General features: G+C 40.0%; 1 protein-coding gene across 1 annotated transcript in view; it reads right to left on the reverse strand.

Moving 5' to 3' along the window:
• Positions 1 to 1,567: 1,567 nt before the first annotated feature.
• The window catches only part of LOC110173547 (leukocyte cell-derived chemotaxin 1), a 57,598-nt gene continuing 43,976 nt past the window's right edge, over positions 1,568 to 15,189 (reverse strand). Inside the window, exons 4-10 of the mRNA XM_020939575.2 lie at positions 13,214 to 13,309; positions 12,560 to 12,700; positions 11,246 to 11,386; positions 9,977 to 10,090; positions 5,982 to 6,129; positions 5,065 to 5,162; positions 1,568 to 1,792 (exon numbers count right to left, since the gene is read on the reverse strand). Of these exons, the coding sequence (XP_020795234.1) occupies positions 1,568 to 1,792; positions 5,065 to 5,162; positions 5,982 to 6,129; positions 9,977 to 10,090; positions 11,246 to 11,386; positions 12,560 to 12,700; positions 13,214 to 13,285 (939 nt within the window). The 5' untranslated portion in view covers positions 13,286 to 13,309. The remainder of the gene's footprint in view (positions 1,793 to 5,064; positions 5,163 to 5,981; positions 6,130 to 9,976; positions 10,091 to 11,245; positions 11,387 to 12,559; positions 12,701 to 13,213; positions 13,310 to 15,189) is intronic.

The raw sequence follows: 15,189 nt of genomic DNA on the forward strand, positions 1-15,189 counted from the left end.
TCTGGCATTGCTGATATGAGTGCACAGTGAAGATATGGGTGGCAGCTCTGGGATAGGGTTTACGAATCATTGTTGGATCTCTATCTCTGAGGAGTGCTGCTTTGGCACAAGGACACAGCTGAAGTGAGCGAAAGAGAGAGCACGGGCACGTTCAGTCTGCACTGTACAGCGCGCCACAGCAGTGCGTGTGAGGGGGCGTCCTGCAGAGGAACCCATACAGCATTAATATGGATCAGCCTTCTAACCACACCATCAAGCTTCTCACTCTCACTTAAGTGTTAAATTCATCACACATCGTTTCATCTCTCGTGACGATCAAACGCCCATTTGTGGCATTGGATGGGACTCTTGACACAAATGTCCAGTATTCCCTTTCACACCCAAACATTCGCCTCCAGATCTAGCTCCAGGCGCCTCAGACACATCAAAAGGACCTAAGCACTTGGTGGAAATGATCTGTGAGCGTGACGGAGCAGTCTTTAGTCTCATTAAAGAGACGCAACATTAAACATCACCAGAAACTTCTTTCAGCACACGTCCCTTTGGAGATTCTACTAGCTGTGACACTTCTCCAAACTGTTTGACATATTCAGGGCCCTATTGTTTCAATGTATAAATATGTAATTATGCACTGATTAGACAATAGAGAACAATAGTCAATGAGAAGAGAAGAGGCTGTTTACTTAAAAAAGTTTATTTAGTCATATTGCACTTTGAAATTCAATGCCGTCTGATTTATAAAGTTCTTCAGTGAAGGCACACAGTACATCATTTTAATGAGACCTACTCCGATAGAAAATAGCAAAGAGAAAGCGTTCAAAACACGAGTCAAACATTTTTCATGAGAGTAATGACCTCACAACAGATGCTGTTTGTGCCAGCAGAAATGTTTTACACTGAATTTATTTACAAGAAAAAGCAAAGAAATAAACATAGATAATCAGAACTATAAATATAAGCAATTTTACTGATGTATATATGTTGCAATGTACATTTTAACCTCTAACCTTGGTAGATGTCAAATAATGGGATCTCACATGTTTAATGTTAAATTTGCTCTGCTAGCATTGCAGTTCACAGTGGTTTGAATCCAAGGCTGCACCTACACTGTGAAAAACTTTACATCTCTGATCATGAGTGTCCTAGATTTGGCATCATGCATTTTCTGTGTGAACATCCAGCTTTCTCCTAGTCCTCTGCAAATCTCATGTCCTATCAGAACTCAAACCTGTGCACTCTAATGTTGTCACGTTGCTAAAATTACAAATGCATTTTCAGCACTAAAGAAATGGCTCAATACAAATATCAATCAACAATAGAATATAAACACAAAATAATGATAGTGATATTTCTTTAATAACATGAGATTTTACAATAGATCAAGACCACTCTAAAACTACTGAGGAAAGGTTCAAATTTGTCCCTTTTTGTGATTTATTTTTCAGTATCAATGCTTTAAACGAGCCTCTAGTTTTGATCCCAGTTTAGTACGGGATGGGTTTTGATTTATTTATTTATTTTTTGACCACCTTGGTGCGGCTCCTTCCCTCTCAGGTCTGTACTCAGGTTAGACTATACCCAGGGTGCGAGCCACCCACCAGCTGCAGGGCATGATGACCCTGCACACGGTTCTGCAACCTCTGTAATGATAGGGCCAGGGGTGGTATCCTCCCAGGGGCTCACACACCTTCATACAATGAGTGTAGCTACGGCGACACTCGTGACAGCAGATGCCGTTGTGGTCCATCATGGGGTCAATGTTCATGTCACCTGTCTCGCCCTCAAGACCTCTCTGTAAGAAAGTATACAAATAATCAATAATGAATGCAATATCACTGATTAAAGTTACACTGTGTAACTTGTCTAGTGGACCATCAGCCACCTGCTTGTCTCCATGGAGATGTTATTGCTATGCCTGAAATGTCCCATACTATAGCTTAACATATATCATAGGTTAAAGGTGTACTGTGTAACTTCTCTAGTGGAACTGCCACCTGCCTGTCTCCATAAAGATGTTATTGCTTTATCTGGAATGTTCCACAATGTACCTGCTCTCTGTAAAGCACTTTGTGATTTTTATCTATGAAATCTGTGAAAAGTGCTATCTACATACAGTTTACTTACTGACTTACAATATGATGTGAAACTTTGAATCGATTTAGCATTTGTTTAATTACAGGTGCTTTAATTTGTCAAAATGCCTTAAAGATAGATGCATTTAATGTCTTATTGTGGAACATTCCAGAAAAAGCAAGAATATCTCTTTGGAGACAAGCAGGTATCGGACCCTCTACCAAAAATGTTACGTAACACCGCTTTACAATGACAGTATCATAGTGCATGTAATATATGAGAATCTAAAGAGTTTGGTTAAAAGAATTTACTTCGTAACTAAATTGTTCATTTATTGGTCTCTTCTAGCTTGTTTTGTGTTTTGTTTTGTGTTTTGCCTTATCTTTCATTGGAACAGAATGATTCCCTCTGATCCTTCACTGTTCTTTTCTCACATTGTTTGTCACACACTTGCCAATAAATCTCAAAGGTGCATCAACAGCTAAACCATAACTTTGCATATAAATGACATTCCATGGATAAAAAGCATATATAAGTACAATTGCAAAAGAGCTTATTGAATTCTTGGTGACACTGGCAGATTATGTGGTGTGGAGTCAGCAGTAAACGACTAGCTTAATAGCATGTTCAAATTTAGCATCTAATGCATTTAGGTGCACTATGTAACCTCTGGTGGAGAGTCGGCCCCCTACTTGTCTCCATGGAGATGTTTTTTCTTTGTCTAAGATGTATGGGATTGAACGTAATTATCTCCATAGAGACAAGAAAGTGACAGACAAGACAAGTTACAGTCAGATAGTAAGAATGTATATTTTTAAGGTATTTTTGTAACAATGAAAAAAACTGTATTAACTACATGCTAGATAGATAAGTTTAATGTCAAACCGCAGAACATTCCAGGCAAAGCAATAACATCACCATGGTGACAAAATTACACTCTAAACTCAGAAAATTACATTGTGTGCCTTTGCCATTAATTAAGTATTTCAGTTTTGACATAAATCATTATTTTTCACTACTCATTTAAATCACTAAACAATAACGAGCATCTCCCAGCACCCCTCTGTTTTCATGTCTGTTTTTCTTCTGGTCTTAAGCCAATCACAGCACACAAAGAAGTCTAAATGAGTCTAAATGACACGTGGATGAAGTTGTCAAGTAAATTGAGGTGTGACTTTTTCCTATTGTTCATTGGAAAAAAGTCCTGAGCAGCTCAATTAATTGGAAAATCATTTTCAAGAAGGCAAGAGTGTAGCGTAGGTTCATCTTTTCTGAAAATTGTTTTGTATAATTTGAATATATTTTGAAGTACGGCTCTGCTAATAAGTGTACATATATGACACATGTAAATCCACGTGCACAGCTGGATGTGTGGCTTCACTTCTTCTTGTGATACTGTGCATCTGAAGAGGCAGAGGAAGCATGTTCAAAACCAATTAAAAATGGATTTCCGACAGGCAGTATGGGGAGGAGGGGATGTTGTCAGCTGTGGGTTTTTGTTGTCAAATATTTTCCTTTTCAACAGCTCGTACTGATGCTGTTTACCCCCTTTCTGTGGTTGTCAGGCGAGTGTTGGAGCTCGGTTTGGGGGTTGCTTTGCTGTGAGGGGAGTGAAGACGAGAGGATTAAAGGGGAGAAAGGGCCCCTGTGTGAGTGTGCTGGGACATATGTGTGCTCAGGGGGGCAAAGGCCTTCTGTCGAGGTGGGGTCAGCTGTGGAATTATTCATACAGCTCCGGTGGTGAAAGAAAAGCGTTGGACGTGCTGCTAAAGGGCTTGAGAAAACCGCACAGAGATGTATGCTTGGAAAACACACCCACGCATTTGCTCAGATTCACTGTGACAATCTGGGCCCCACGAAGTGACCCTGGCATCTGCTGCTGCTCGCACATCTGTGAGAAACTCTCCTCCAACCAAACACACACAGGTAGCCTTCACATGTAAGTGGACAGTTGTGAAAGAGAAGGAGTGTTAGTGTAGTGTGACTCACCTTAGAGGGGTTTGCACTGTCTCCTGTGTTTTACTTTATTGCCTGTGTGGTGTTGGGGGCTATACTGTGTGTTATCATGACAGGTGCGCTTGGAAATGGGTTTCTTATTAACAGGAATTAAAGGTGCATTATGTAACTTGTTGGAGAAGGGTCCACCACCTGCGTGTCTCCATGGGGATGTTATTGCTATGTTATTGTAATGTTCCACTCTGAGGCATTGAACATATCTAGCATTGTTTTTCCATTATTGCTGTTAGCTGGTGGTCAAAAATATCTTGAAAACATCCATTTTCACTGTGACTGGGCTTGTTTCCACAGATCTGACCAATAACACCTTGCCCTTGTGGTGCCAGTCATTTGTCCCTATGGAAGCGTCATATTTTAAGATCGTACTGTGGAGCATTCTGGGCAAAGCAATAATGTCTTTACAGAGACAAACAGTTGGTGGGCCCTCCCCCTGGAAAGTTACGCAGTGCATCTTACAACAGAGCAAAATGTGTAGGACTCAGCCTGATGTCATCCGCCGTGTTGGCTGAAATTTGGATCTTTTGATAGTCATGATGGAATAAAAGGTGTTTACTTATATAAATAGATTGTGTAATCTGTGGTGATTTGCTGTGAAACTGATCAAACTTGAATTGTTATTACATTTACATTTTTCTCTCCCCAGTAAATAATAAAAATGTAACTGTGTAATCAAAAAGCAATTGGTGAAGCACTTGTTCTACCCCACAAAACCTAGAGGAAAGCTACACATTAAATAGAAGCCTTTTAACATGAATCACAAAACATAATTTATAATAAGTCTGTATTTCTTCAGTCACTTCTGAAGTACATGAATCGTTTTAATTAACCATGAAGTCATTTATTACCCAAAAATTATCAAGCAGTCTTAGCACATGTTACGTCTGTGGTATAACAGTTTGACCCTTGTTGCCGTACTGCCTCTGCCCACTCTCAGATATAAGAAGAGTTATTAAGTGTTTTTTTGGCGTGACTCACCTGGTAGGGGTTTTCAGGGTTGAACTCTGCCTCAACATCCTCTTCGGCATCGACCTGGCGCCTCTGCCGTGGAACTGTCCTCCTCTTCCTCTGTTCGCCTGCACACAGCACACACGCTCACAGAATGACAGCACGCCATATTTAGCCACATGGCAATAATGTGGCTTTAGATTCTCAGGTGTCTTCGAGCAGAGTCTGAAGTCATGAAGGGAAATACAATGAAAATGTTTAATGATCTTTTGACCTCCCAGCATGCTATAATTGTACACTGCTGAGCGCTAAAACTTCAAAAGGAAACTTGATTTTTTTAAGGCTCCTTTTTTTAACAACTGAGATGTTAAATGGAAATATTACAGACCGTTTGACCCATATCCTTTTTGCTTTGGGAAAATTACATCTTCAAAAATAAAACCAAATTCCAGAGACACATCCGTCTGTTGCTTTTCTCAGTACACTGTACTTGTGCCTGTAATCACATTTTATTACACATTTGATTACAATTTTTCAGTTAATAATGTGAATTATATGGGTAGTGCCCCTGCATATCCAGAGCAATTTAATCTAATGTTGTTTTTAAAAGGTTAATTGACAAACATTACTAAAAATATATGAAGAGTTCAACAGGAAAAACAGATATCTCCGGTTTGAAAAAAGTTTTTTACTATCTTCTAGAGATATTGTCAATGATAATAATGATAACAGTGGATTTTATCAAGAAAGGATGGAATAATATTTTGATAGCAGTAAAATACATGTGAACTAAAACAAAACAAAACAAAAAAAGCCTCTGATTACTTTTTCAAATGGCCCGTATGTGTTTTTACAAATGACCTCTTCATATACAGTACACCTATTATATTGGTAAAATTTTGACACATAAATAATTGTTACAAACAATGATCAGTCTGGGTGCTTACTGGTGGCATAGGTGGGGCGGAGCCAGAAGATTGGAAGGTCTCCACACAGGTCTTTGATCCTAGTGCTGAGGAAAGCAGAGTCCGTCAGCGGAGCGTCAGCTGCCACCCAGATCATATCATCAAACTTGGCAGGCATCACTTCATCCTCCTACAAGAAAGACAGGTACATAATGACATAATGCACTCACTACAATCTAGGGGTGCATAAAAATATCAAAATATCTATTTATCGTAATACTAAATTTGGTGATGTAATATGTAATATGATGTATCAGTATATCACCAAGAGTATTATTTGTGATAACACAATTGTGTTACTTATTTAGTGGATGGAAACTTGTTCATGCAATACACTGGTTTATTTTAGAAAAATAACTAGATACAAGACTTTGAGTAGAGTGGACGCATTTCTTGGACATATTGGCGAGACTAGACTTGACTTGGGTGTCTTTTGAAATATTGTGTTGCGCTGTGTGCAGAGAGGGGTGCGGAAGTGTTTTGGTTTAGTTTTGTCTATTTTTGTTTTTTTGTTTTGTTAAATGTTAACATGAATTAAAAGAAAATAGATATTTTTTATATTAACTTTGCACAAACAGTGGAAGACATGTTGTTGCTAATGATGTATTTGGTTAATAAAAAACAGCAATACATCATAGAGTATCACGTGCAGTATATCTTACAATATATTGCAATTACAATATATTTTACATCAGATGCCCTTCCTGAGACAACATTAATCGATTACCCAAGCTTTGGATTGACAGTTCTCTGGAGAGATACCCCTAATGAGTGAATTAAGGTACTGTATACACACAATTGTGAACACAAAGAATCAATAAAACCAATACTAATAATGATTAATTTGCCTGGAAAGGTCTGCAGTGCCACCTTGCCAAGTTACAGGTCAGATCTGTGGAGAGACTACCCTGTTCACAGTAAGAATGCCTGTTTTTCAAGGTATATTTGAATAAGAAAAAGTAATTACAAGGCAGAAAGGCTTAATGCCATACAAAGGAATATTCCATGGAGAGAGAGTAGATTTTCTGACTATTTTGTTTCATTTTCTTTTCGTTTCTCGTCTTAGTCATCATAGAAAATTCATAGACCTTTTTTATTGTGATGGGATTTAATTATATACAGATAGAGAACTATTTCCAACTTCGTACACAGTTACTTCAAGCTTTGATAGCAATGTCAAAGAGGTCTTGAGAAAAGCTTTTATAAAAGTCATTTTCCAATACTGTGCAAAAGTCATTTTATTGCAGCAGTTCCATTTCAAATTAAACTCATATATTATTTACATTCAGCGAGGTTCTTTTAATAAAAATGTATTACCTTTTTGAACTGCTATAATAATTTCACCTTTTCCACAATAATGTAATTTATTAGCGTGTGCCTGTATAATACATCATACAGTACGTACACTGTTGAGTTCATGGACTTTTTCTCTCCCTAAATCCCAAACCAGCCAAAACAATATTTGCATGTGCACGCGCCGCCCCCTTGAAAAGCTCTGTAATTCTCCCTTCAGTCAGACTAATCTGCATGAACGAGGTGCTTTTAATGCTTCCCATAACAATATGAAATCAGGTAGTAAAAGGGAAGTCCTTGAGGCAACATTTAGCTAACGTTTAACTGGATACGCAACGTCAAGATTCATCAACATCTGAATAAAATATGGGGCTTGGCCTGATTTCCCAGGTTAGAGCAAACAGCACCATCTTGAAACATGAGAGTAGGTTAGCACTGCACAGCCTGTAGGTACAAAAGCATAGTCTGGGGGATGTTTCTGCCCACGGGCTCTTGTTCCTGGGGGCTGCACTGCACTGGCTCAGCTCATGTTAAGGTAATGTTATCCCACAACCTTTCACAAGTGCTCCTGCTCATATGATGTGCTGCAGGGACAAATAAAAGTGGGGGTTCTTCTCCACCGCTGCACTGATAAGAGTTTATCTGACCCACTCTCTGCCGATAGGAGTGTGCGTGTGTGTGTATGTGCTGACAACATTTGCCATCACTCTAAATTATAGCAAATGACCAGCCTGCAGCTACCATTATGACAACAGCTCCCATCTTCACCGCCGCGCTACAAACAAAATATCATTTATGAGTAAAAGACAGACAACACATGAGAGGAGAAATAAATGATCCTTTATGAAGCAGGGAGAGGCAATAAGAGCAGCGCTGCGAGAAAATGAAGAGTGTACTTGCGTTTGTGTGTTGACAGTAATTTTGGTAATTCTGGCTATGTGGATTTATATGGGGCTTACGCACAAGTAAATGATTTTAATTATCAGATAGCCCCAACTCACAGACAGTGGTGTTTCTGAAGGGGCAATGGTGATAATAATTGCCACCCAGACGCAGCGCTCTGTGGCTGCTCCAAGTTATGTTGTTTTTCTTTTAATGTGGTCCGCTCAGCTTTTAGTGCACTGGGGCTGGAGCTATGCAAACACTTAAAAACACTGTCCCCTGTCTGTATGATTTACTTTAAACAACTGCTAATGCTAGGAAGGCCAAAATGAGGTCACAACTGGCCCCCTGTAGGGCCAATTAAGTTACATGTGATCTATTATGACCTCTGCCGAGAAGGTTTGCTAGCATTATTTTGCCTGTCAGTCATTGACAAAGCAGTGTTGGTTGTTTTGGGTGTGAATGTGAAATTCAGCCTAGAAGACCAAACTTCGCACCTGTCTACCTCACTGCTTCTTTAGAGTTTACTTGCACCTTAGCCTTCATTCCTTATTCCAAATCCTCCTCCCCACTGCTCACTGCACCTCCTCCTGTCCAATCAGTTCCGAGTCTGCCTAATTTAAGCCCCCATTGCAGGATCACGGACACTTTGGTTTGTGCCACGCCCCACCTCCTCCCCAGATCCCAGAACCCCCTCGGCTTCTCATCATCTCATCATCCCTTTCACTCTCCTCATTGTCTCCTTCATCCTCTGCCTCACCTCTACCACCTCCAGTGACCACCTCCTAAACATCATCTAATCAGCCACAACCTTCTTCCGCCAGGGTCTGAGCAAAGCCAACTCATTCAATAAAAGTACTAATACTTACTCTTTGTGTCTGAGTCTCTCCAGGTTGAAAAATAGGGTCTGTTTTGTCTGTTTTCGACATGGATATAAATATATAAAACGCAGATCCAGGATCCACAGTGATAACTTTTTGTCCTGCTGGAGGTCAAAATGTAGGTTTGTTTTTCTGTATTACACATTTCTACATTTTGTCATCTTTCAAGGCCTGCACAGCGCAGTTTGTACAACTAGAGGTCATGCTTTGTGCCAAACAACTGTGCAGACCTTGTTGAACTTGTTAACGCCAAATATGAACGTAAAAGGAAGGACACTGAACTCAATACAAGGCAAACATCTAGAAAAACTCTGAACACTGGTCTTACAAGTCTTGTACTCAAATAAAGATAAAAATGTCCAAATTCACATTATTTTAAATTAGTAAAATAGATTTTACAGTGTATATTTCACATGACTAGTAAAATTATCCCAACTATACCAATGGAACAAAAGTTTTCATACTTTAAATAGAAAAGTACATCTTGCTACACAAAAGATAAGAAAAACAACTCTTTGCACTTAATAAGAAACTACATCTTATTTAGATTGTACTGAGTAAAGACTCATTCCATTCATAGATAATTTTACCTTGGCAAGTCTCCACAAAACAAATTGAATATTCTTAATTTGAGTAGTTTAATTTACCTAGATGTTTAGACTTTTTGCAGTGTAAATGCTTACTGCTGTTGTTATAATCCACCAATCACAAGTCAGGGTAACTTCATTCATCTGCTATGCAATGATCAAAATTGATATGACTGCACAATAAATTTTTACAGTGACCCAATTAAAATTCCTCTCAACTTCCACAGTATTTACCTTTACAGACTAAACTCCTTGCAACATAAACATTAAGCGACAAGTGCTGAAACTCCCAAAAAAGCCTGAAATGTTTGAACCATGTACAGAGTAAACCCACCAGGTCAAAGGTCAGGGTGTCTTTGTTCAGCGTGTCCACATCAGGCAGACGAGCCTTCACCTGCGTCTTGATGTAGCATTTTTCTCCTCCTGCAAACCGGATCCCAGTGATGCCCTGTAGACAGACTCTTAAGTGCCTTGGACAATAGATCAACATGAAACAATCCTGAAAAATTCATAGAAAATTCAGTTTTACCCCATCACCTGTTCCACATCCCAAAACCTTTCTAAAATTTTAATTAAATGTGAGTAATTTGCCCTAGATTCAAAAATGAACACTTGGCAGGACATTATGATTAAAGGTCAACTTACTGATTAGGTTGATTGGGATGCTTAAAGTAAAGGTCGAAAACCAGCAGTCCGAATTTAATGAAAATTGGAGGGGCAATATGACTAGACACTGATAGGCCTCTGGGGCAAATTTATTCATTTCAGTTTTTACCCCTCTTGTTAAACGTTGAGCAATTCTGACCTGCTTCTCAGTGGCCACCAGTTAGTTTTCCCCCTTGCTTATGCTTATGGACTATTTCAATCTAATATTAACCCTCTGCTTTGGGGTAAGGGACAAGTGCCTCATCTGAGCAGGCCTGTGAATGACAAATACTAGACCTTGGTGACAGGTGCAGGGATAATTTTGAAAATATGGAAGTAAGAAATAATGAGTTTTAAGTCTTGAAAGAGTGAATCAGTGTTTCCCATAGATTTTGTTCAGACTATGGTGGCACAAATACTTTCTAGATTAACAATTTTCTTTCATACAATTTGTGGAGTTTATTTATACTTATACTTATTTATTTTTTACTTATTGCCTGTTTCATTTCATATTTAAAGGTTTCCCTATCCATCTAACATTTATTCATTATGCTCAAAAATACATGGTCTTCTGTGAATAGGGGCAAGTCTTCATAGATCTGAGTTGTTATGTAGTGTAGTTCTATAACCTGCTTTTTTTATGTTAATGACAATACAAGGAGCAACGAAGTGAGATTTTGTCATGCCAATGTTTAGGCCATGTTAATTTTAGACTATGGGTGAGAATTTTAGACTACGGAGGCCGCCTTAGTACTATTAATGAGAAACACTGAGTGAATAATGGACAATGCTGCATGTGAGAAGATGTTAGGAAGGGTAAATGTGAAGAGCAAACTGTTTAAACTGTGTTTATGTGTTCATTATGTTTTTTTCATTTTACTGTTTATTAAGAAATACTTATTTAAATCATATAAATTTAAAAATCTTATACTAATCCGAATTAGACTGGCAAACTCACAATCTCAAAGTCGTGGACCTCCATGGCTTCGTCCGCCCCACTGCCGGTCCTAAAACTCTCCTTGTTGTTCTCAGCGTCAATCTCCATTGAGCCCTCCTCGACTTTGCCATTGATGCTCATGCTATAGTGGACATTGTAAACCTGCAAACAGAGACAGGTTTGGCATGTCAGCTATGAAGCCAAGAAGCCAACCCCACATGCCCTCCATGCCCCTCCCTTTCCTGTCTCTGAAATCTCTCCTCTACTATTTCAACACTGTCTTGCTTTTCCAATCTTCCCCCATCACATATGACCTCTCTCCTCTGCATTTCGCTTTCACACTTTCATTCATAGTCGGTATAAAAAAAACCTTTTTCTTCTTTACAGCCCTCGGTGATGATGACCCCTTGGTAGAACATCATGTATTTGCCGCCTTAATAGCTTTTTCACATAATGGAGAAAAAAAGCTCTCAAAAGCACCTCATTTTGCTTCTCATCTCTTACACCTTCTGCACCTTTAGCATCAGCCGGACCAAAGAGCCTCCCCCTCACCAACCCCCACCTCTCCCTCACCTCCCACCATCCCACCTCTCCAGAATCCTAGAGCTACCACACATACACAACGCCTCTATTCACCAGGCGTCTTCTTTGCCTCGGTCTGAACTAACCGAGCTGCAGTGTTTCATTTGCATTTCAGTGTTTGCCTACGCTGCAGAAAAACTCTTGACTTTAAGGGACTGACTGACTGAGTTTCCATTTCAACTAATACTGAAAAGATGAAGCCTATTTAACTTGCTGCAACATCACCCGCCATCTCTATTTATGTAACTTATTATGCAACGTGTATGCTGAATTGGTGTGTGCATATCCTTGATATTGAAGTCAAGTTATCTCAAAAGTGGAAGAACAGCACTTTTGTAAACCAAAGAAGTTTCTAATAAACGCCTGTAGTAGATTTTTTCCCCTGTACAAAAGGTATTGGAGAATCAATTGCACTGTCCTTTACAGAATCTCCGAGAATTGCTAAAACAAGCAATAAGTAGAGACAGTAAAGCTCAATTTATCTACTCTAAATTCTTTACACTAAGGTGACAATGCCCCTACGTCCACAGCTGTGCACAGTAATGTGTGTGAGCTTATGTAGACGTTTAGGTTCTTCCACTGTCATGGCATGACGACTGAACTGATACTGCTACAGAGGATTCCTTTGTCACATAAATACCTGAGTTTAGGCCTTATTTCCAGTTAAACATTAGTTGGTATATGAATACAAAAAAAAAATGAAAATACAAACAGCCTCTCAAATAGACACCAGGCCATAAACACCACTCTTACGTGTTTCTCGTTGTTGTTCCAGAAGTAGAAAGCTCCAACGGCCCCCAGCAGCAACAGAAGAGCCCCGGCAATGAGCACCGCTATCCCGGCCTTAATGAGGCGCCCTGTGGCGGTGGGCTTCACGGCCACCGCAGAGTAGGCCTATAATATCAGACAAACATGCATACGCCGTGGTTAGAGATGGCATTATGGTCGTACCATTACGCAGAGAAATGCAGTTTCAAAGCAACCAGATTAGATTTCCCACTGTGCAAATTAGGAAATGCCCACTAAATTGCCTTTAAACAAGGCTAAATACACCTAAGATTGTATTCAAGACCTTCGATCTTGTTTAAAGTAACTGTCATTCGGCATAAAAGCTAATTCAACTAAACTAAAACGATAAATTGCAATTTTATTAAACACAAAACATGGCATAACTCTTTGAATGAACATTCATAGCGTAAAAGAAGGCTAATCAAACCTAAACTACTGATCAGAGTTGGACCATGTGAAAAATGTTTCAGGGGCCCCATGTAGCCTGATCCCCTTTACGCACCAACTTCACGGACATCTTTTTTCAAAACTGTTCAAAAACAAAACTAAACTGGGTTCTGCATTTCCTAGGCGACACACGCTGGTTTGAAAAGTTGCCCGGGGGCTGTGAAGACTCACCGGGGGCAAAAACTGTTGCAAATCCTCGGGTCCCGCTGAGGCGATCGGTATTTTCTCTGAGCTCCCGGCCATGACTGCAGCCAAATACCAAAACACCTGAAGAGAGGAGACACGGTTCATCCAGACGCAGACCGCACACATCCCTGCCCCTGCGCCCAACCCCCTTTGCTGGGACAGAGTGCCGAATTAGTGGCAAAAAGGAAAACTTAATATAACACATGTTAGGCTACACTGTAATCAACAGGAGGAGGATCATAATAAATAACTGAATAGTTTTGACGATATTAAGAGCTCTTCCTAAAAGGAGCCCTGTAACTGTTTTGATGGAGGGTCCGGGACTTGCTCTTCTCGAGATGTTATTGCTCTACCTGGAATGATGCACAATAGGGATTTTTTGTTATAGGCTATTTCTAATCTATTACAGGTACCCGTATACCTTGGAAAAACATACAGAAAAATACTTGCAGACTACTGTAACTTCCTCTGATGGCGTCGCCCCCTTGTCTCTGTGGACATAAGTTTAATGCCACTGTGAAACATTCACACAGCAAAGCAATAACATCTCAATGGAGAGACAAGCAGGTGGGAGACCCTACACCAAAAACATGTAGCCTTCCTATAAGGCATGATTTATTATTTCGCAATTACACATAAGACTAGTCAATCACCAACAAACTGTAGGCTACTTGGACATCCATTATGTCTGGACTGAGATGCATAATTTATTTGCCTATTAATTAGCGATAATTCTGTATATTATGCCTATCTATAGAGTCTATGTTTTTCTTTTGAGTAAGTAATAGAGGAGCACGTGTCACGGAAAATGACTGCGCCTACGTCCTCATCCTCATTATGAGCTCCAGAAGTAACGGTGTACTTCCTCGACCTTGGGGATTGGCAGTCATTTTCAGTTGGTCTTCTAAGACGCGGCAGCAGTGGAGGTGGGTGCGTCTTCGTTAAAGTCTAATATAAGCAAAAACGCCTTCTTTCACAGGAGCATTCATCATATTTTCCCTTTGAAGATCGTATAGGCAGCTCGTGTAACTCCAATAACTCTGATTCCCGCTAAGATCCTCAAAGTTTCAAATCATTAAGCCTCCTGAAAGCCACAAGCTCGACTCAGCAATTAAAGATGAAGGTGAGGTGGTCCTATTTTTCTCCTTATAAGACCCTGAGCACTTTCCTCAAACTCCACGTACCCCTTGTTCTGTCCCAGGACATTGCGGGCCTCAAGGGTCCCCAGTGGAATGTCGCGTGTTTTCTCTAAACAGTATGTACACTCCCAGAGCTTTGAGACCCCCTCACTCTTATCTGTATCTTAGACATTTGTGTCACGGATCGCGGTGCACTTAATAAAAAATGTCCTGAATGCTTGGATGATAATGAGGGATTACGTAAAGGCGCACAGCAGCGCATTTGGCACTGGGACAAATAATTGAAAGTGGGCTGTGTTCTAGAAAGATTTCCACAAGGACTTTGTGTTATTCAGCAAAAATGCCTTGTGTTTGGGTGTCTGATGTATATGGTTTCAACTTCCACGGCTCAGTTTCTGTCTCATTCTCTCTCACTTTTCAGGCTTCGTCCAATGGGCGCGCAGGTGACTGGCGGAATTAATTCATTTACAAAATGGCAATCAAGGCATAACTCAACACCTACAAATAGCTTGGACACGTCTTTGGCAAAAATAAGTACTTATAAAATCTATGACAGAAAGACATGGTGGTACTGTGATTGCGCTCTTGGTATTCTTGAGGTGACTCTCTGCTCTGGCGCACTCCCAGCAAAGTGGTTTTCACTGAAAAAAGCCTGACTGACCTTCCACAGTCAGCTGCAAGGACAAAGGCTCGCCTCACTGTACAAACAGCGACGCCTGTTGACAGACGAGTGTCATACACACCAACTGCAAAGCTCTGCCCACACTATTGACTGTATGCCCACTCCTAACCGGGTCTAAGCTAAACGGGCTGTATTTTAGC

This window comes from Boleophthalmus pectinirostris, unplaced genomic scaffold (assembly GCF_026225935.1).
Source record: "Boleophthalmus pectinirostris isolate CB_2022bp ecotype Guang Dong unplaced genomic scaffold, ASM2622593v1 HiC_scaffold_16, whole genome shotgun sequence".
Lineage (NCBI taxonomy): Eukaryota > Metazoa > Chordata > Actinopteri > Gobiiformes > Gobiidae > Boleophthalmus > Boleophthalmus pectinirostris.